This window comes from Sorghum bicolor, chromosome 1 (genome assembly GCF_000003195.3).
Source record: "Sorghum bicolor cultivar BTx623 chromosome 1, Sorghum_bicolor_NCBIv3, whole genome shotgun sequence".
Classification (NCBI taxonomy): domain Eukaryota; kingdom Viridiplantae; phylum Streptophyta; class Magnoliopsida; order Poales; family Poaceae; genus Sorghum; species Sorghum bicolor.
Window position 1 is genome coordinate 10153984 of NC_012870.2, and position 22422 is coordinate 10176405.

Here is a 22422-nt window from a genome sequence, read left to right on the forward strand (position 1 = left end):
AAAGATTCGATGTGACGGGGACCGTGAAAAATTTTGCAAAATTTTCTGGGAACTAAACAAGGCCTTACAGCTTCTGCTCCGCACCTATTGCTCAGCTAAATGTGTCTGCCTCATTGATTGTCGTCCCTCTTCCACCAAACAAAGTGGGGTCCACAGCGAGAAAAAAATGGACACACCACCACGTCGCTGCCAGTTTTATCCCTTTCGTCTTCGATGGGTTCAGTTCCTGTGCTCGCTTCCTCGGCGCTGTCGCTCCTACTGTGGCCTCGGCTGTCCGTGCTTCTTCCTTTGAGTTTCGTTCGCCTAGTCCGCGCTACTGCTCTCTCCTCTGGTTTTCCTCACGCTCTTTGTTGTGCCTGCCGTCCTGTGTTGCCTCTACGTACTCGCCATATCTGTCTGTCGGCGGATTCGCCGTCACCTTGCCTTGCCATGGTGGGGGCTTTCCCCTGCCATGGTGGACTATCCTGCAGTCCTATCTCATCTTCTACTTCTGTTTTCATTGTTCTGTTGGCTCTGTTCTTGGGGGTCTTTGTGCTCATATAATGTGTCATGTTTATTTTAGGTTTGTTAGACTTCGTCTCCATCTAACGGATCTGAACGGCCTCCGCATGTTTGCATTGGTGGCGCTGCCAGGGATTGACGGTGCCGTCGGCTTGCGGCACGGCGCCGCCTGTAGATCTCGGCAGTGCCCATTTTCGCACCTCGTGCTGCGTCAGCAGTGGTGGGGAACGCCCTTGCAGCATCCGACGCTGCGTTGGGACTGGAGGGACCACACATTGAGCCCAGCTCGGTCAGGTGTGGTCATCTGTCCCATGCCTACCCCCAGATTATGTCTTCGCACAGCTGATTGGGGGTACTAGTACCTGCGCTACCTCCTATATGGAAAGACAGGCCTGTTCTATATCCCTCCCTTTCTCATTCGGAGCAAATTATCCCTTACTGTCTGTAGAACCATTTTTTCCCCTTGATGCTTGGTGCAAATAATAGAAAACTTCCTTTGCTGGATAGGTTGTCATCAAAAAGAAATTCTTATATAAGTTGGGAACAAAGGCCCAGGTTATCTTGAAAGGGAAATATTTTTTTTTGCTTATGTGGCTCACGATGAAATTGATTTCTCATATAATGGAATGTAGGCTGATGATCTCCAGTGGTCTTTTTTTGAAAGGGAAATATTTTTTGCCCATGTGGCTCATAATGAAATTGATTTCTCATATAAGTTGGTAATATAGGCTGATGATCTTCAGCGGTCCAGGCATGTTCATGTATATATGTATTGTTATCTATTTATTTATCATGCTTCATCAATTCCTTGAGGTCAACATATTGCAACTTCCCCTTAGGGCTGGCAGTACACTTAGTGCTACTAATTGTGCCTAACTAAATGGTGCTATTTTGTATGTGTTACCAACTTGAATTTTTTTTGTAAAGGGCGCTATTCTCAGTGCATGCCGTTGTGCCTAACTAAAGGAGATCAAATAATGCCATTTTGGGTTCATTTCTGAAGGTACTCTTGTTTGCTACATTATTCATGTTTTCTTATTGTACTGAATTCTTATATAATTTCAGAATATAGCCTGCTGATTTTCAAAGGCAAAAAATTACAGTTTATACATTTCTATGGTTTTTCGAGGATATGGGTGGATGCAGAGAATTAAGACTTTTTTAGCTTCCTAGACGAGAACTTCCCTTTCTTCTTTGTATTTTCATTCTTTCACTTTCTCTTCAAGGACAACAGGAGGGCAGTGCTCCCTCCTCGCCCTGATGGTGGTTGCCTACCCTTTGTATTGAGGACTAGATTTCAGGCTAGCCAAAAGAAATTTTGAAGAGACCTGTTAGGTTTTTTCTGGCTGTGTATGTTATGCTGATAAGCAAACATGCTTCTTTTTGTTTGTATACTTTCCTCACGAAGGAATGCATGTAACTGTTTTTTATGTGTAAGTTTGATTGCAGGAAAGTGATAGAGTTTATATGCTCCTCACAATATTGAAGTTTTTTTATGCTCTTGAATTTAATTGTATCTTACCTGCTGCTACTGCTGCCAATTCAGGGTACTTTCTGTGTGTAGACGATTCAATCAAATTATGCTATTTAATTTATTTCAATGCCTCCTACTAACTTATCTTTAGTTTTCTACATTATTTATTGTACTATATCCTAAAACAGAAGGGCATTGTCTCATAGTTCTTTTTACTTCCCACATACTTATATGATTTATGAATGATTTTGATGCCACCTTCTAGGTTCCTATTTGTAGCCCACATCTAATTTGTGCCAGTTACAATACACTCTCGTGGCTTAAAGAATGAAAGAAGCTGCCCACCCTTCATAGGTAAGTGCCAAATGTGCTTTGATTATGTGTTTTTAACTCGCATAGATACAAATAGGTCATACTTTATTGGTATAAAGGTTATTACTTCCTTATGTAAAAAAGGGTCTGGTTCCTAACTATTTTCTTTTATTCTGTTTTACTCTTATGAGGTTTTTGGGTTAATGAGACATCCTCCCATGTGCTCATGCTTGATGGATTCAGGTGCAACCTATGTGTCGCTAAGAAGAATGTAAAGGTAAAAACATGCAACTTCAGTTACAAAATCATCTATGTGTATAGAAACTTAGTTGGAAGCCCAAGTTGTGTGTCTGCTGGGCAATGGAATATGACGTACCTGCAAGCGGCAGTCACCCTCTGTTGTACTACGTTACTTCCTCCTCTCAAGTGTTCCAATAGTCTTTCGTTCATGTATTATCAAATTTCTTGCATCTAAATAAGAATATTGGCTCTAGCTATATTGTGTTCCAGTTGAATTTCTTAATAATTCTAGGTAGGTTCCTGCTACCTTTTTATTTCCTATTTTCCTCAGTTCATCGGTACGATACTGCTTTTCCTTCCATGGTTTGCAGCAGAATAAAACAGTCCATAAACTAAATGGTTGTATTTTTTTGGTACATGTACTGTCCAATGCCAAATCCTTTTGCCCTTAACCATGAGTCACATGGATTGCTTTTGACTAAACCTTCATGCATCATAACATTAACTGAAACGGCAATCTTAATATTCTACAACACGTTGTGGTAATATGCTAGGCTCCTTTTGTGTTGGTCTTCAGCTCCTAGCTTTTACAAAAACATATGTATATCTAATAGAGGGTTTTTACTCAGTATTTACACATCGAACCCTATAGCAGAACACCACACCATCCTGACATAGACTCATCGATTGATATTTCAGGCGACGACGATCAAGGATGAGAATCAGACCGAACCATGAACATTGGGTGATAGTGATGCCTATAGCATAGGCAACCAAACTCTTAAACCCACAGCTCTCTTCCGTGTAAAATATTTCGGACACACTGTCAGATATCTCTGAATACTATATCTTACAAAAATTAGCACCCAACTGTACAATCATGTTGTGTAATGTAGCGACCCAGCATCTTATGATGCTTTGGTATGTTTAACGAGACTCAAACGTATACCAAACCTAAGTACTACTATGATATGTAGTCCTTTGTACATATAACCATATTGTCTACATTATCCTTCAGGCCTTGTTTAGTTTCCAAAAAATTTCAAGATTCTTCGTCACATCGATTCTTGCGGCACATGCATGGAGTATTAAATTTAGACGAAAATAAAAACTAATTACACAGTTTGTCTGTAAACCGCGAGATGAATCTTTTGATCATAATTAGTCTATGATTGGATAATATTTGCCACAAACAAACGAAAGTGCTACAGTACCCAAAATCCAAAATTTTTGCCAACTAAACAAGGCCACATGACTCACTCCACGATTGCTTGTGCTCGCGCGCAAATGCGCGCGCCATCCACTAGTTGGACTTGAACGTGCGTGTTGCCTGTTCGATGGCAACGATCCGACCTATTTTTATTTTACTAGTTAAGTGCCCGTGCGTTGCAACGGATCAACAATTATATACTCCTATGTATGAGTTATATATGTTGCGTTTAAAAAAATATGAGTTATATATGTAGGACCTAAGTTATGCTACATGGATAGCTAGAAGGTGAAGGCACTGGAACAATGACTGAATTAGTTGATGCCTGTGAGTTTGCAAACGTTGAAATGCTGTCTTGATTGGTGCTACAAACTGCAGCTCTGGACCTAAAGGACTTCAACAATGGTAGTTTACTCAGATACAATAGATACATTTAAAATTGCGTATGAGAAGGAAAAGAAGCTAAGAGAGGCTCCAAAAAATCAGTGTAGCAATTTTCAGCTTCCCAATTCAATTAGAAGAATCGATAGTGATGCAAATGCAATTTTGTGGACAGTTTAGGTGGAGTTTAGCAAAACACTAATTCTATACATTTCCCTATCGTAGAAATTTCATTATTTAGTTTAGGTAAGGGATATGTCAAAGTTTACTTGTGCTATATGATCTTGCATGACTAAACGATGTCAGAAGTCAAAGATCAATATTTGGTTTAGGTAAATGATAATGTTAGAAGTCCTAGCACTTCGTTCATACCTTCTTGTACTACCTAGTTCAATAAAAGAACACCATACTTAACAAATTTGTCAAACACTTTTCAGTATTATGCATGCTCTCAGCATATAGTTTAGAAATTGTGTCATCCAAGTTTCAGCATGGTTTCCCTGAATTCAATGGCCAATTTGATAACATCCAATAGTCTCCATCCATCTGTCAATGGAAAAAACAACACAAAAATGCAATGTGAAAGTATCATATAATAGCATGGGGTGAGCGGGTGTTCAATAGCTGGATCTGCGTCCAAGATCCACAGGCAACGCAAGACACACATCATAGTCACAATATTTTAGAAAAAAATCATGAGCCTCAGATATTAAACACCCCTAAAACAATTTGCATGTAGATATATTGCGTATCCAACCAGATAGGTAGGAAAAATGTAGATAGCTAAAAGCAAGAATGCACCTGCAAATGATTAACTTCCAATAATCACTCATCCATCATATGATGACATTTTCTCAATCATTCACCTCCACGTTCTTTCTTTGAGATCTCCATCTCCACTGCTAGCCACAAGGACACTGATAATAGCATAAACCTTTTAGACCCAAATATCCCAAGTATTTATGATGGATCAGACCTGACAAGAAAATAGCAGATAAGTAGTCTATAAAACATTTAGTTAGTCGTGAGACAATGCCAAAGTTCATACATTTCTTGCCAATTGAAATGCTAGATGTATTTATCCTTTCACAGGTTTCTGATGGATTTCCATAGATATTTGATATGCTGCCATTTGCAATTGAATGTTACAAATATACACAACAATAAAGTGTGCACCAATTATGTTTTCAACAAAAAAAAGAGATTCTCTCTCAATCATCAGTTGACTCATGAGCCTATAGCCCAACACTCTGCAATAACATGTCCTAGGAAAAAATCATCGAACAATGGCTCGACGTTAAATCCAATTTGTTAAAAGACAGCTCAGATTGAGAAAAGACACAACCGATAGAAAAACATTAGACGCAATAGATAAAACCAAGTTTTGATCTTCCTGACACTGACTGTTTCATATTCACTTAGGTGAGCCCATCTAATTTTGTAGTGTATTTTACTGTAAGTTCTTGTGATCCCATATGGAACAAAGGTGTAAGTGGCCATTCCGTGAATGCATTTAGTAAAGACCCCATGAAGAAAAAAATATTTCAACAACTCAGAAATTTATCAATTATCACTTTACCAAAGGGGAAAGAAAATGGCTTACATGGAGTGACTTATCAATCCTAAACTTCCAATCCCTCGGCAAATAACTTTACTACTTCACCTGTCCAAAATAGCTGAAAGAAAATATGAACTGCAAAATGCTGGAAAGATAAAATAATGACAAGAGAAAGACTTGGTTTTACTTTCATGGGAGTCCCATTAAATATGATAGACATGTCTGTCTTCGCCAGATAGTTACCACCTCTCCTTATATTTTTAGCACGATCTTCAGCTTTAATGGCAAGAACCCTTGTTCAGGCCATGTCTTAAGTTATCACAATCAAGGACATATGTTAGCTTGTCTCTTGTGTGGAGCTCCCGACCTAATGTCCATGCCAAGGTACTTTTACCTTGATCGACAAGATGACCAAAAACTGAAAATAAATTAGATTAAAGATAGCCTGGATAAACTAACATTCACCTACATAAGCCAGTGATAACAATTCAATTGCCAAAACTTAAGGGGATTAAGTTACTTGTAGAACATCACCTGCAAAAAAAATTGTACTGAGTTTTATAATCACCATCAGTGAGTAGTAATATTGTTCTCATCCCACACAACATGATAATAAGTGGGGTGGCAGTTCCCTGCAAGGATTCTTAATCAGCAATCAAACAAAAATATAGTATAGTAAAAATAAATGATAAATGTATATGATGCACTACCCATTGTGAATGCCATAGACCATAGTCAGAGAGAGAGAGAGAGAGAGAGAGTGAGGTGCACAGACAACAATAGTTAGGGCATGCTTTTACAATCCAAAGCTAAAACAAACAGACATCTTTTTTCCATCACATCCACAATCCACGTTGCCAAGAATCCATAATTCAACAATACATCTCTCATAAATTTTTGCCAGATTGAGATACAAATAATTACCCACTATGCCATGACAATCACCTCTAAGAATCTACCATTTCCATAGTATTTAGCAAAGGAACATGAAGCATACAAACACTTTTTTAAAATTCTCAATCCTGACCCAGTGCAAAAATTCGTTCATAGGCTAATCTAATATGCATAGTGATCAGCAGGAAGAGGAAAAAAGAACCAATAATACTCACCAAATCGCCTCAGTGGCCTTGCCGAGGATCATCAGCTTGGCGCTGAGGGCTGCCAGGCCATCCCATGGCTGAGATCATACATGTGCATATTAACTGGGTACCCATCTTGGCATCTTGCACATGGTCACTCAAATTGTTAGCCTTTCAGTTTAGACACTTTTGAGATTGGATGAGCGGCACTCGCATCGCGGGATGGTGGCATGGAGACACATGTTGGTCAGGCAAGCGCCGCTGCAGGGCGCGCAATGCCCCTGCACGGCTGCACCGGCCTTCCTCTGGAGGTCATCCTGACATGCCAGCACCGCCAGCCTGCTGCCTCCTTGCCACTACCCCACAGACGCCACTCCCACCCCGTCCAAACTTCCAAAGCAGAGCTGATGGTGAGGAGGACATGAAGCAGAGTCGATGGTTTCGTGGACATTCCCATCATCCATAGGTGCCCCGCTCCAGCCAAAGGAGAGCAGGATCGGTTTTGTCACTTGCATCGGCATCGAGGAGGACATCTTCGTGCAGCAGGAAGGGATTCGCGCACCTGGTGGCAACAACGAGCGGAGGCATTGAAGAAGTTGCGGTCCACTACGACGTAGTCTTCGGAGCAGTTGCAGAGCGCCAGGAGCAACCGGCGATGGCGAGGGTGAGATCGACAGCGATGGCGAGGGTGAGATCGACGGCGATGACAACAGCGATGGCGAGGGTGAGATCGACGGCGATGACAACAGCAATGGCGATGGCGACAGTGCAGCGATGCCAATCCACCTCCGTTGCGGAGAGGCCGCGTGCCGAGCAATCGGCGATGGCGAGGGCGAGGGCGCAGGGTAGGCATGTGCGGACGGCGGCGGCATGCGCGAGGTGCTGTGTTTTTTTAACCACGGTGCTGCGGTTCCTTCTTCCATACGGAGGAGACGATTAGGAGCGGGTTAATTACGGAGAGGGGGGGCGATTACGGAGAGGGGGGGCGATTAGCGTGGGCTGACGATGACCTCCGGGTCTTTTTAGTTGTAGAGATACAGTAATAATGAAAAAAAAACGTTCAGACCTGTATAGCAATGTGAAACATGGCAGCATTTCAAAATTTCAAAAAAAAAAGAATGAATGAAAGGTGCATCAGCACTCCCTCCCGACCTTTGGGTTTCCATCAAGTTCGACGTCAGTCCCCGCGGGGAACTTGGGAACACCACACAGATCATTGGCGGCGGCGTTGACGCGACGGAGGCTCACAAGATTGGTGGCGTCCGGCAGTGGCCCGAAGAAGGAGTTGTGATCCACGCGGACCTCCACGAGGTTCTCCATTCCTACGATGAAATTAACTTTCCCGCTGAGCTCGCTGGCGCCGTCGTCGCGGTTGAGCTGGGCGCCGACGTCGAGGAAATTGATCTTGCTGTTCTTCCCAAAGTCCGGATCTATGACCCCCCACAGCTTGTTCCTCGCCAGCGACAGGCTCTCAAGATCCGGGAACAAGCTGGCGTTGCCAAAGAAGTCGGGGAAGGCCTGGTACATGTTGACGTTGTTGGCCGAGAAGCTCCGGAGGCGGGAGCAGGTCAGCACGTCGTCCTGCATGACCATCGGATTGGCCATGTCGTTGTCGTCGATGGCGAACGTCTCGAGCGCGGGGAACGCGGAGAAGAAGCCGTCGGGGATGTCTACGAATTTGGTCGAGCGGAGGTCGATGGTGCGGAGGCCGGCGACCGGCGGGCGCAGCTGGGGTAGCGCGAGGCCGCCGCCGACGTCGTTGAAGCTGAGGTCGAGCTCCGACAGCGACGTGAGCAGGCTGAGGTTGGCGGGGTAGAGCATGCCGGAGAGCCCGCCGCGGCTGGCGTTGATGGAGACGACGCGGCCCGTGTCGTCGCAGCGCACGCCGGACCATGTGCCGCCGCATGGGTCGGGCGAGCGGACTCCCCAGCCGAGCGACTTGGCGGCGCCTGTCGAGTTCGCGATGGATTGCATGGCCGCGGCGTCATCGGCGTTTGTCGGCGCAGCGGCAGCTGTGCGCCAGGTGGGGACGCCGCCGACGAGGACGACGAGGAGGAAAACTACAGTCCACGACATGCCGCCACGGCCGTGCGGTGTGACTGATCGATTATGGCGACTGAGCAAGGAATTCGCATCCGCCCTATTACCGTGAAAGATTACTTAACTTTCACCGCAAACCAAATCTGGTAAGAATCACTTGATATTTGGAATGATGAGATGACGTGTTTAATAGATTCTGGTACGGGATTAGTGTGTACATATATACTATATCTACCTTGGTAGTATGGAAGAAAATCCTACTGCCCCTTGCCCTTTTGACTTTTTTTTTGAATTTCGAATGTTGCTGATTTGAACTCAATCTGTACTAGAATCGGTCAAATGCAACGGAATAATGAGCCCCAGTCATATCTCGTGTAACACGTACTGATTTCGTCATAACTAGTGATAGTCACGACTAATAAAGTGGCATTCCTCGAGAGAGAAAAAATGATGAATAATGCCCTAAGCGTTGAATGACTTGTCATGTAGAGTATACGATTTTTGTCGTACATAACTACATAAGCAATTCAAAATAGTATCTCCCAGATGTACAGCTATTCTTCGGCACTTGCAGAATGATATGTACCATCCAGAGCAAATCTGTTCAATGCCGCAAAGCATCCAAGTCCAAAGGTGACGCAAGTGGCAAAGTACAATTGCAAAGGAATTCGATGGTTACCATCACAAAAGCTTATTTGGGTTAAAAGATAGCGTTAAAGTGACATTGTTCCATTAGACCAGTGTCAATGCATAGTTTCATGACACAGTTACCAATACTATAAACTAGGTAACTAAGGTCAGTCTCAATGCATGTTTCAAGAGAGTGTCATGCACATTAAATAGGGTGTCACATAAGCAAAATTGCTGACTTGGCAGGGTCATTAAATGAAGGAGTTTCATCAGATGAGAGAGGAGTTTCATTCTCATGAAACTCATATGGCTCGGTTACCTAGTTTATAGTCTTGGTAACTGTGTCATGAAACTATGCATTGAGACTGGCCTAAGCCACATGAGTTTCATGGGGATGAAAGTCCTCTCTCATCTGATAAAATCCTTCATTTAATAACCCTGCCAAGTCAGCAATTTTGTTTACGTGGCACCCTATTTAATGTGCATGACACTCCCATAAAACATGCATTGAGACTGACCTTAAGAATCTTAGATCAATTATTCCTCATGGATTCCCCTTAACCCCCTCTTCAATTCACATAGAGAATGGGTGAACCATTAAGGGTTAATTTGAAAAACAAATCCCCTTGAAATCTCTAAGGTCAGTTTCAATGTATGTTTCATGAGAGTGTCATGCACATTAAATAGGGTGTCACATAAGTAAAATTGCTGACTTGATAGGATCATTAAATGAAGGAGTTTCATCATATGAGAAAGGAGTTTCATCCCCATAGGTAACCGAGCCATGAAATTATGCATTAAGAGTTTGAGACTAGCCTAAGGGTACTTCTAATGCAGAAACCATTAGACATTAATTATAGTGTCACCTAAACATTTTGCTGATGTGACAAGGTACTTATTGAAGAGAGAGAACAAAAATCATAGAAACTAGGTCTAAGTTAGGCCAGTCTCAATGCGTGTTTCATTATAGTGTCATACACATTAAATAGGGTACCACATAAGCAAAATTGCTGACTTGGCAGGGTCATTAAATGAAGGAGTTTCATCAGATGAGAGAGAAGTTTCATCCCCCATGAAACTCATGTGGCTCGGTTACCTAGTTTATAGCATTGGTAACTATGCTATGAAACTATGTATTGAGACTGGCCTTAGAAACCATGTCTACACGAAATCCAAGACATGAAGTGATATGATTGATTAAAAATAGAGAGAGAATGAATGTGATTGGATAAAAAGTTATTATATAGAAACTATCTATTGGGACCATAGTTTTTATACGTAGTGTCTATAGAAATTAATAGGTATAGAAACTATATGTAATTTCTAGTATTAGGAGTGCCCTAACTTTCTCTGGGTGGGACATCCATAGAGAAATAATTTGAATAATTGTTTAGATTTTTATGGAGATTTTTCAGCCCTGAGTGTATCTCTCCCTTAGAGTATCTCTAAGACACTCTCATATTCCAGATTTTTCGCTACACAAATTAGAAGATGAGAATGACTCTTTAAAGTATTCATTAACAGTTGACAATGTTAATTTAATTGCATATAATTATTATTGTTTCCGAGGTCACATTCATTGACGCGCTTTTCATTATAATTGCATATAATTAATACTCATCGGCCAGATTTGAAAAAACAGTTTACTAGCAAACATGGATCGGCTCATCGGCCAGATTTTGGCCGGACTAGTTCAGCAAATATATTGTAGGGACTATTCTTTCAATCTTCCAACATGGATATCCCATCCAACTGAACTCTAAACCGTTTCCTCAAAGAAAAAAAAACTCAACTCTAAACCAAACACATCAAAAGTTCAAAACACATGAACCGTCATCGACTATCCAATTGTATCCAACAAAGTTGCAAACCAAACGCATTCTTCGTATTGATGCCTACCATTGTGAACCGTGCACCTCAAAGCCATGCATGGGAAACTGTACTTACGCCAGCGCTTGCAGATATATTTCAAAACTAAAATCTACCAAAATCTATTGTTGGGTGGATGCATGGGAGGAGGGTGTGGAAGAAAAACTCCTCCTAGCTTCAGATTGTCGTAGCCTCAGGGGCTAACCTCTTTCTGCTGCTCGCTAAAACCAATTGTCTATACTTTGCGCTAGGGGAAGTGCTACATCACTACATGATTGGTGATTTGGACCTAAATCCCACATGTCCAACCGTGCTTGAAGCAGTGAATAGCAGCACAATCATCGATTGACGCAAAGACGAACAATAGTTGGCTATATGCTATAGCTAAATGCAAAACTATTGTTCTTTAGGGCGTCCCTAATAATTGCTAAATGGAGTAGCTAGTTTATGAGAAATTCTATTAGCTATCAAGGAGAGATCAAATAGTTAGAGCTCCCAAATATGTAGTCTAGCAAGATCTTTCAGAAATAACTCTTCCATAGCTCAAATAACTCACCACTACAATGTTCTTTTATTATTATTATTATTATTTTTAAGCCTCATCTAGTTAGTTATTTGTAATTTGCCATTTAGGACACCGGGTTTCTGGAGATGTAAAAACTACTAAAATAGCCTTTAAGCATCAAGGCTGGCCTAACTCCATCCAACCCATCCAGCTGGATCAACAATATAAGAACATGTTTAGTTCCTAAAAATTTTCTTTTTGTCCCATCACATCGAATCTTTGAACACGTACATAAAACATGAAATATAGATAAAAAATAACTAATTTTATAATTTGTATATAATTTTCGAGATAAATCTTTTGAACATAATTAATCCATAATTAGACACTAATGGCAAAATAAAATGAAAATGCTACGAGCCAAATCTAAAATTTTTCGCCAACTAAACAAAGCCTAAACATAACTTGTGGGCAAACTTTGAAGCTTGTAAGACCTGGAGACCAGAAGATATATAGTACGTGCTAAACAAAATCAAGATCCCTGTAGTGCTAACTTATACACAAACGCTATCTGCTATACTTGTCAAATTTTGTGTCCTGACTACTGAGGCTCACAGTAGAAGGCTTGAGCATTGTAACCTTTTGAATTGTGTAACAGTTGTCACCACTCATTTTCATTTTATACAAAAGTCAGTTTTCCTTACAGCAATTTCACACCTGCATCTCTAAGAGAATCTATCACGGCCTTGACCTTGCCATGGTACTTCTGGTCTCTTGAGATGGAGACAGATACTGCAGGGATACCCTTGAACAACAGGCGCTCCCCGAGCAACTTGCCAATCTTTGCAGCCGCAGCAACATCCCGCGTCGACTCCATGCTTGGCCTCAGCAGTTTCTCCTGAGAGCTTGCAGAGCATGTGACTGTGGCCGTCGGGGTGTGGATGACCTGAGCACTCACAAAATTGTTTGTGAAATGCATCTTCAAAATATAGGGCTTCAAGAACTTGGTGATTGCAGGAGCCCTAGCTGGTGGAGGGATAACCATATTGCCTAATCAAGCTGACCTGAACAAGCCCACAAATAAGACAAGATAATTAACCAATAGCACTGACATTGCGTGCAAAAACTTCAAGATGGACAACGATAAACAAGCAAATAAAAAAGAATTGTATCTTGTGAACTATAAATCCAGGACTGCATGCAAATATATCATATAGTGATATAGCAGAAGGGACAACTAATACTCAATGGTTTGTGTTATACATAGCTCTACAGAAAGCATGTGATAGTATACATCATACATCAGATTTAGAGCAGAGAACTTCAATGGTGAACTTAATTTGTTTTGAAGTTGCTGCCTTGCTATCTGTATACCATGTAATGTAATTGCACTGATACTACATGATACATATGCACAGAGCAATAATATGATTGCCTTATCTTCCAAACACCATTCAAGAGTCTACAAAAGAATAGATGGTACAAATTTGGCTTTATCATCCTATAATTCTCAATCAACCAATCAGGCCTTATCATAAACTATCTGAACAAGTTGACATACTTCAAAGATTGAGCCTCTGAAGGACTAATGACTCAGGCGAAAAAACACCAGACATCAAATCGATGGAATCATGGACTCAAAAGGCATCTTAGGATGGAAAGCCAAATCCATTCTATGCGGTTGCTGACAGCAGAGTGCTTGTCTTGTCATGTATGTACAGTATTAGCATGTAAAAACAAATTTACTTCAGGACCATTGATCTGTGTAGGGATCTTAAATTCTGAATGGTACATTCATTCTCTTCAACAATAAAAACAGTTTGGTGGTGGCCAGTAGTGCTGGAAATTGCAGTCATAGAGAACGAGATTAAAACACAAGTAATAAGCAAACAGCATTTTCTTATATGCTTGTTCAAGTTGAATAATCATACTTCTGCCAGTCACAACCCTCTATTCAACTGGCTTTTCATGTCTACAAACATACTAAAGTTTAAACCTAGGATAGATCCATACTTCTGACAGCAAATCTTATAGAACAAAAGCTCAAGTACCTAGGAGGCTAGGACATATGACATAGCCACTATGAGTGGTTCAAGATTGTTGTGATTCCAGGATGAACTAGAAACCAAAGCCCCCCAAAAGATCTCAATGAAACAAGCAAGTCCTTTTTAGGTAATAGAAAAAACTTGAAGCAGCACATGATCCACTCAATGTGGTTGCTAACAGTGGACATGGCTGTCTTGTCATATGAGACTTGCAGATCTCACTTACAAAACCACAAGCAGGAAATGACAAGTTCACTTTAGGAAGATTGTATCAGGTGGGCATCTTTTCTTTTGAATGCTACCTTTCTTTTCTTCCATTGCATAACCAGTCCACATGAACATTGAATTGCAATTGCTAATTGCTACTTTAAAGATGAACCGACACGGCGACACGCCGACACATAATGTGACATTAGGCTGTTTACAATAGTGCAAGCATAATAATCATATGGGACATTTGGCTACCGGACATGCAAAGTGGCGCGCATTTGCTGGAAGACACTTTTTCATGTAACACTCACCACCAAAACAGTTACCATTTGTAAACCATAAGGCCAATGGCTATGAAATTTTAACAGCAACAAGATATGATAGTTATCTACAAATCATCTAATAGTCACTTCCATAGAAAATCTCGTTAAGGACATGAAATCATGTCCACCAGCAACCTTAACAGTCATGATTTGCTGGTGGACATGATTCGTGTCCTTAACGAGATTTTCTATGAAAGTGAGTATTAGATGATTTGTAGATAACTATCGTATCTTGTTGCTGTTAAAATTTCATAACCGTTGGCCTTATGGTTTACAAATGGCAACTGTTTTGGTGGTGAGTGTTACATGAAAAAGTGTCTTCCAGCAATGGTCACTACTTTGCATGTCCGGTAGCCAATTTTTCCTAATCATATATATGGCATATGCATCACCTTCTGTTTATTTCAAACAGAGAAAATGGATGGACAAGTATGAGATGCACAAACAACTAAGGACCAACACATATTAGCATCTAACATTTTTGCTTGGTATAATAACATACTTGCATTTCAAACTGTTTTTAGGAGATGCAGACTTCTGACAGTATAAAGATCCTATATAAAATAAGTACTTAAACTTAACCGAGGCTACATATTTTACTGTCTTGCATACGCAAAGTCCATGAATTGAATAAGTTGAAAACTGGAACAGAAAACTGTTTCCCTAAAAGATTACAGGAAAATAGGTGAGAGCTATTCCCCACAAGAAAACATAACTGCTACCGATTAGCATTTTACATCCAAACATAAATAGAAAAGGGTGGCACAACAGGGTTGGGTAGCATAGCCATAACAATTTTATCAGTTGATTCACACAAACCCACATGGCATCAGTATTTGACTCATCACTTCATCACACTTTTCTTCTCTATTTCAGTTCTTCTATACAGGTAGGCAGTTGAACTTTACTGATTGAAGCTGCAAGAAACTTTGACAGATTTGGGGGTTCGTTTTACACTAAAGAGCCTACACACAAAGGGCATTTTGTTAATTAAAAAAACAAGTAACAGCAGGTGCAGGTTAAGATCCAAAACGAACGGAGCATAGCAAAGTCGGTCAGCACTCAGCAGTATACTGAACATCGAGGTCGTACTAGAACGACTTCTTGTTTCCACGGGAGCAGTGCTTCTTTCCACTGGGACAAACCCTCGCCGGGAGCATCGGCGGAAATCACCTGCCGCTGCGTGAAACGGTGAAACGTAGCGCAGGGAGAGAGAGAGTGTACCGCGTCAATCGGCAGTCGCCACGCCCGAATTCGCGAGGACGGCGGCTCGCAGATCGCAATCGCCCGTCGTCGCCCCTGGCACTGAGTGAGCCCCAAATTGAGACTGGAGTTGCAATGGGAGGAGAAAACTATTTTGCGGGGTTTGCCACTTTGACCTACGAACTATATAGGAAATTTAAAAGAGTACAGGGGTCTAACTGCAAAAAGAAAAACGAACGGTCACGAAAGTATTGGACCGAGACAGCCCGAATCAAAACGCACCATCAACGGAAGGGGCGAGCAGCGCGAATAGGCGGCTACAGCGAGTGTCAGAGTGGTGTTCTGCGGCGGCGGCGGCGGCGGGAGGAGACGAAAGAGAAACGATGCAGGCGGTGGCACGGGCGGCGCGTGGGCTCGCGGCCGCGGCTGCGGCTGCGCGGCCGTCGGCGATGGAGGCATGGCACCGCGGGCAGGTGCAGCAAGCCCGGGGCATCGTGGTGCAGGTGAGGGACGGGAACCTGGAGCGGGCGCTGTCGGTCATGGAGCGCAAGATGCGGTCCAGCGGCATGGAGCGCCTCATCCGGGCGCGCACCACCCACCACGTCAAGGACTCGGAGAAGCGCGTGCTCGCGCGTAAGGCGCTTATGCAGCGCGTCCGGTCCCAGGAGCTCGGCAAGAAGCTCCGCGAGATCCTCATCAAGAAGATCAGGTCAGGGCCACCCTCCCTTCTCCACCAATACCTGTACCTGTTAGCGCACCGCTTCTGTGTGCTTGTGCTTGCCATTTCTTGCTGGTTGATTTGTTGATCAGACATTTAGTGGGTTGCGGTGACGAATTGGAATTGGTTCTATAGTGATCGCGAAGTGCTCGACGAAATGTCTGGTGGAGTTTTTGTTTGACACGCTTAGTGGAATTGAGTGGATTTGCGGATTGAGTTGCGCTGAGGAGAATTTTGACTGCTGAGCGCAGTTTCACCCTGGTCCAGGGCTGGATTGGAAGGCTTGTGTGAGAACCCGTATTTGAGGTGGAATACTTTCATCTGCACCCAACTCATCCTTAGCTCACTTAAGCATTCATGAAACAGGTGTGCTGTATGGTAGTACTAGGATGCTGAACATGCTACAAATTTAGGAGCCTTTTGGTAGATATTTTCATGGCATGTGGTGATCCAACTTATTAGGTTACACAGGTTTGTGTCACTAATTTAAATATTTAATATTGCCTCTTCATCATATTTGTTGCAAAATTTGGCACTCCATCTTTTTTTTATTAACCTTTGGTATTATATCTAGCCGATGTACGTTTGATGGGTTTTAATCCATTTTTATTAGCTTATAACCGCTAGAATTTGAGCACTATTAGCAAAGTTCTGGGTAATCCTTTTTTGTCTGTCAATTAATGCCTAATAAGGTGAATTTTTTATAAATAGCAGAGTGACTTCACATATGCTGCCCTCAGCTTACAAATTTCATGTGTTCACAATCAGCAGTGGAGAAAATGGCTAACCTATGACCCAAGTGAATGATCCAATAATGAACTTAATATTTTGGTGACTTTGCTGAGCATAAGAGTCTAACTGGTTGGTTTAGCTCCTTAAGAATATCAAAGTAATTCATAAGTCATACATTACTTGATCCGAAATTAACTCCACACATGTCACATTGATTAACAAAGTTGTCCCCTTTTTTTCAGATAGTAATAGAGTTATCCCATGAGAAGTGTTATATTTCATCCGAAATGTTATATTAATTCTAAAAATTCTGACCTTTCTCACTAAATTTGTCTAGCGAGTAGTGAATGTAGATGAATGTGCTAATGAACTTTCTTGGTGCCTCAATACATTTATGTAAAATATTGCATGTCCCGATGAAATGTATTCTCAGCATATATTCCTGTACACAGCCCATATTACCTTGCAAATTGCATTGCCCATATACTATCTGAGTTCTGACAGGCAGCCATATAAAATAGGATACGAATATCTTGATATAAACCATCTTACATCTTTACAAGGACCAATATAAGCTGGTGCCAGTGCTAGAAAATTACTATTGGAACCGATTTCCAGCATTAACTCATGTATGAATTGACAAATGCCTTTGTTACTCTGTTAATGCATGGCATGATGATTTTAGCTGCTACATGATGATTGATTACTTTTAACTTGGATGGTAATTATGATTAAAAATAAATTTTGTTGATATGATGGCTGTATCAATGGTTTTGTGTTCGTTCATGGTCATCAATACCCCTATAGTTATTCATCAATTATTAGAGAAAATTACCAGGACCCCAGGCTGTGTGGTTATTGTTGTAGAAAATGTTAAATGGGTAGTTTTATGGTATGTAACATCAGGCTCTATTGCTATGTTGTTTGTAAAAACCCACCCTAGCAAAATCTCATCCATTTGTCACTCGCCCTCAATGTCAACCTGTCATCTATGTTGGTTAGTTGATAAAATGTAAATTGTGGGTATCATTGTCCTATCAATTTAGTTCAAAATTTGAGTGGATTTTATCAAACCACGTGACCACAAAATATGGTCGGCAGTTGGTCTAACCTGCTAGAATGTTCTTGTTGAATTGACCAGTTGCAAATGGCTGACAAATCCAATAACTTCTTAAAAGGCCCACCACACTGAAATGTAGAATAGCATCGCAGAGTTGCCCCATTTGTTTATTTTTTATAATCATGAAAATGGGTAGTAATTTCCAAGTGAACCTTCATTGCACAGAAGAATTGTTGCATTATAGTATTTATATATAGTGATATACAATAGCATTTTATCTTAGCTCTGACTTTTGTGGGCTGTGATCATAGTTGTGATCTCATATTTGATTAGTTATCATGGTTATTAGTTATGACCATGTTGCCACATTCTGATCCATCATTTACGTGTCTGAGAATGTCGTGCAAATAGTCACTGTTGGTGATATGCCAATACAACAGCAATCATTTGTAACTATGTTGCTGTTTAACTTTTATTTACTATTTTTGCTTCATCAGCAAACTAATACAGTAGAAATAGGCGGTTGGTGTGTACCTTCATTGTTTGCATGAACCATTCTCTTTATTCATTGGGAAATGATTTGCTCTATGCAGGGGACAGTGAGGGCATCAGGACATTGGCCGTTTACCGGTAGCATTTGTGTGTGGGTGCTCCGTTTTGAGCGTTTAGCGATGCGTGATACTTCATTGATGGATCTGTGGCGCAGCTTGAGAATAACTCAACCGTGACCTTGAGCAAAAAAGCTTTTGCTATATTATTGCATGGATGACAGTTTGATGGTAAAACTAATTGCTTTTTTTTATTGTACAACTTAGTATCTACTATGTGGATTTTATTGCTGTTGGTGCTTGACTTATGTGCGTGCAAATGCTGTATGAACAAAGTGTGGCAATGCTTCAACCATGGTACACGAGATGACTGGAAGAAAGCAGAAATGAAAAATCTCATTTTCTGAAAAATGTTTTACACAAGTGATATCGTTTACAATTCACAACCGGTTCCAATCCTTAGCCCGTACCTCAAAAGCTCCTTTAAAAATAACTTAGTAAATCAATGATATACAGCGTGTTATATATTTTGTATTTCTCTAATGCTTAGGTTTCTGTTGTATAAAGGAGGAAAACCCACATTAAAACAGTGGGGGAGGGTTTAAGGACCTCTTGGAGATGTTCTAACTGTATGTACATTTATTTTTTCTAACCTTATTAGCAGTCATATTGAAATCACCAATAAATAATTCAATTGAGATATATCAAAATTTCCTAGCCAACCGGAATCATTTATATGGCAATAGATAGTTTTATCTTAGTTAGGTGAGATATATGGAAACTTTCTAACCCAGCCGGTAATCATCTCAAGGTAGTGTTTGAGAAGGTGTGCACAGATTAATAATTCCCGAGAGCTACCCGCACAACTAAAAGAGCTAACTTTTAGAAAAACAGAAAAATTATTTTACTATGACTCTAATCGTGGGTGGTTTGTTACTTTTGAAGTCGTAAGCAAGCGATCATCACAATTCGTTTTACCTACAATTATTTATCTACTACTGCAATCTAGAATTTGGACTTATTTTACCGATACAATTTGAATTTGGATAGAAGGATACATAGTATATTTTTTTATATTTTTGCTACTGTAGCAACTTCGTGTATCCTAGAAAAACAAAGTAATGGAGACACAGAGAAGTCGTAAAATTGTAGGCTGTATGCCCGAACTATATATGAGCCCTCCACTCTAATAATCGTAACGACCTGCAGTAAGCAGGCGGTCACTTATCTAGGGGTGAGGTATAGCGTTTGCACTCCAACAATTTAAAAAACAGTGACTTTTGACTAAATTTTACCATATAATACAATCCCTCTACGACACAAGCATGTACACCCACACGACAAGTGCGTGTACTCCCTCTAAAATTTAAATATATGACTTTTTTATATAATTTACTATATATCTAGACATAGTGTATATCTAAATACATAGCAAAACTATATATCTAGAAAGACTAAAATTTTTTATAATTTGAAATGAAGTGAGTTACCTTATAGACTGAAGCCATATTTGGATCCATAGAGCTAATAATTAATTGCTAATAATTAGTATTATCAAACGGGGCCATCTAATAGTCAATCTAATTGTTAGTTGGATACTAATTAACAGCTTAGAGCATCTCCAACAGTTTGCCAAATTCCACTTGGCAAATCTTGTGGTTTGGCAAGTTGCTAAAACAAATGACAAGTAAAATAATTTTATATCTCCAACAGTTTGTCATTTTGGCTTGGTAAAATAGAAAAGGAGGTCCACATCACACCATTTCTGCCACAAAAGCTGCCGGCCGCGCGTGGGCACCTGTTTGTCGGGCGTTGCATTGTCGTGGCTACAAGCAGCTACAAGAGGCCTCCAGCTAGGACTAGTACGAGTAGCTACAGTGATCAATGTGACCATGTGCTGGAGTACACAGGGCCGAGGCCTTGTTTACTTTTACCCAAAATCCAAAAAATTTTCAAAATTTCCTGTCAAATCGAATTTTTAGACACATGCATGAAGTATTAAATATAAACAAAATGAAAAATAATTGCACAGTTTGATCGAAATTTACAAGATAAATCTTTTAAGTCTAGTTAGTCTATGATATGATTGGACAATAATTACCACAAACAAACGAAACTGCTACAGTATCGCGAAAAAATTTCAGAAAGAAACTAAACAAGGCCCGAACTGCAAGCCTCCAAGATGGTACTAGTACAGGCACCCGTCCTGTTGCATCATGAGTGAACGACGAAACATCTCTGCACACTGGTCTTGTCCAATAAAAAAAGCTGCCGCGCGGCCTCACCCACGCCTTCTAATGGCAAGTCGAACAGGACGTGCAAATATGCGCGTGTACAGAGGATATTTGCCAAGTTGCTAAAAGATAGCAAGTGATTTGGCAAATTGTTGGAGCATCAAATTTCTAGTTTTGCCAATAAAACAAAGATAGCAAGTGTAAATGGTAAACTGTTGGAGATGCTCTAAGCAAAACAACTAATAATTAGCTATGAGCTATTAGCTAGTAGCTATTAGCAACTAACCAATCCATATAGGATCTAAGATATTTAGCTTGAAATTTTACATTTCTAAGCTTTTCAAAGCTTACGTCTAGACATGCCCGAATTTTATACACCCTCTTCAATGCTACTGGTCGTTAGATTTAACGTTGGCAGTCCTGGCGTCATTTTCTTGAGTCCGGTGAAGCTCCTTCTAAATTTACCACATAGATATCAAATGCATGTATCTTAACATTCGATATAACGAATAATCTTGAACTAAAATGCCTACTAGTATTAAATGACTAATAGATTCAACGGAAATCCTAATCCAACGGGCTAGGTCTTGTTATCAATAAATTTTCAAGATTCCCTGTCACATCAAATCTTATGACACCATACATGAAGCATTAAATATAGACAAAAACAAAAATTAATTGCACAATTTGACTGTAAGTCACGAGATGAATCTTTTGAGCCTAGTCTATGATTTGACAATATTTACCAAATAAAAACGAAAATGCTATATTAAACCAAAGCAAAAAAATTTTAGAAACTAAACAAAGCCGTGTCTAGTTAGGCCCTGTTTAGTTCCCCACCAAAAAATTTTTCATCCATCCCATCGAATCTTTAAACACATGCATAGAACGTTAAATGTAAATAAAAAAAATAAACTAATTACACATTTTGGTTGAGAATCGCGAGACAAATCTTTTAAGCCTAGTTAGTCCATGATTAGCCTTAAGTGCTACAGTAACCCATATGTGATAGTGATAGATTAATTATGCTTAATAGATTTGTCTTGCAGTTTCCAGACGAGTTATGTAATTTGTTTTTTTATCAGTTTCTAAAAACCCCTTCCGACATTCTTCCGACACATCCAATGTGACATTCAAAATTTTTCATCTCCAATCTAAACACGGCCTTACTACAAAAACCAAAAACTTTTTAAGATTTTTCTGTCATATCGAATCTTGCGGTACATACATAAAGCATTAAATATAGATGAAAATAAAAATTAATTGCATAGTTTACTATAAATCTTGAGACGAATCTTTTAAGTCTAGTTACTCTATGACTGAACAATATTTGTCAAATAAGGCCTTGTTTAGTTGTAAAAACTTTTTGAATTTTGCTACTGTAACACTTTTGTTTTTATTTGACAAACATTGTCCAATCATGGAGTAACTACGCTTAAAAGATTTGTCTCGTAATTTACAGTCAAACTGGTCAATTAGTTTTTATTTTTATTTATATTTAATGTTCCATGTGCTGTAAGATTTTTTGATGGGAACTAAACAAGGGCTAA

General features: G+C 40.3%; 2 protein-coding genes and 2 long non-coding RNA genes across 4 annotated transcripts; 2 read left to right on the top strand and 2 right to left on the bottom strand.

The window, feature by feature from the left end:
* LOC110430585 lies at positions 173-3544 on the top strand. Its single transcript, XR_002447947.1, has 4 exons — positions 173-1504; positions 2241-2329; positions 2479-2564; positions 3227-3544. It is a non-coding gene; the product is annotated as an uncharacterized LOC110430585 (long non-coding RNA).
* On the bottom strand, positions 4421-6043 carry LOC110430593. The gene is made up of 3 exons (XR_002447961.1): positions 5864-6043; positions 4920-5094; positions 4421-4664 (listed from the first exon to the last, which is right to left on the bottom strand). It is a non-coding gene; the product is annotated as an uncharacterized LOC110430593 (long non-coding RNA).
* On the bottom strand, positions 12277-15756 carry LOC8054134 (50S ribosomal protein L18). Its single transcript, XM_002466587.2, has 2 exons — positions 15602-15756; positions 12277-12863 (listed from the first exon to the last, which is right to left on the bottom strand). The coding sequence occupies exon 2, from the start codon at positions 12842-12844 to the stop codon at positions 12500-12502; it is 345 nt and encodes a 114-aa protein (XP_002466632.1). The 5' UTR covers positions 12845-12863; positions 15602-15756; the 3' UTR covers positions 12277-12499.
* Positions 15866-19025, top strand: LOC8054135. The gene is made up of 2 exons (XM_002464005.2): positions 15866-16289; positions 18684-19025. Exons 1-2 carry the CDS (start codon positions 15964-15966, stop codon positions 18691-18693), a joined length of 336 nt encoding a protein of 111 aa, XP_002464050.1. The 5' UTR covers positions 15866-15963; the 3' UTR covers positions 18694-19025.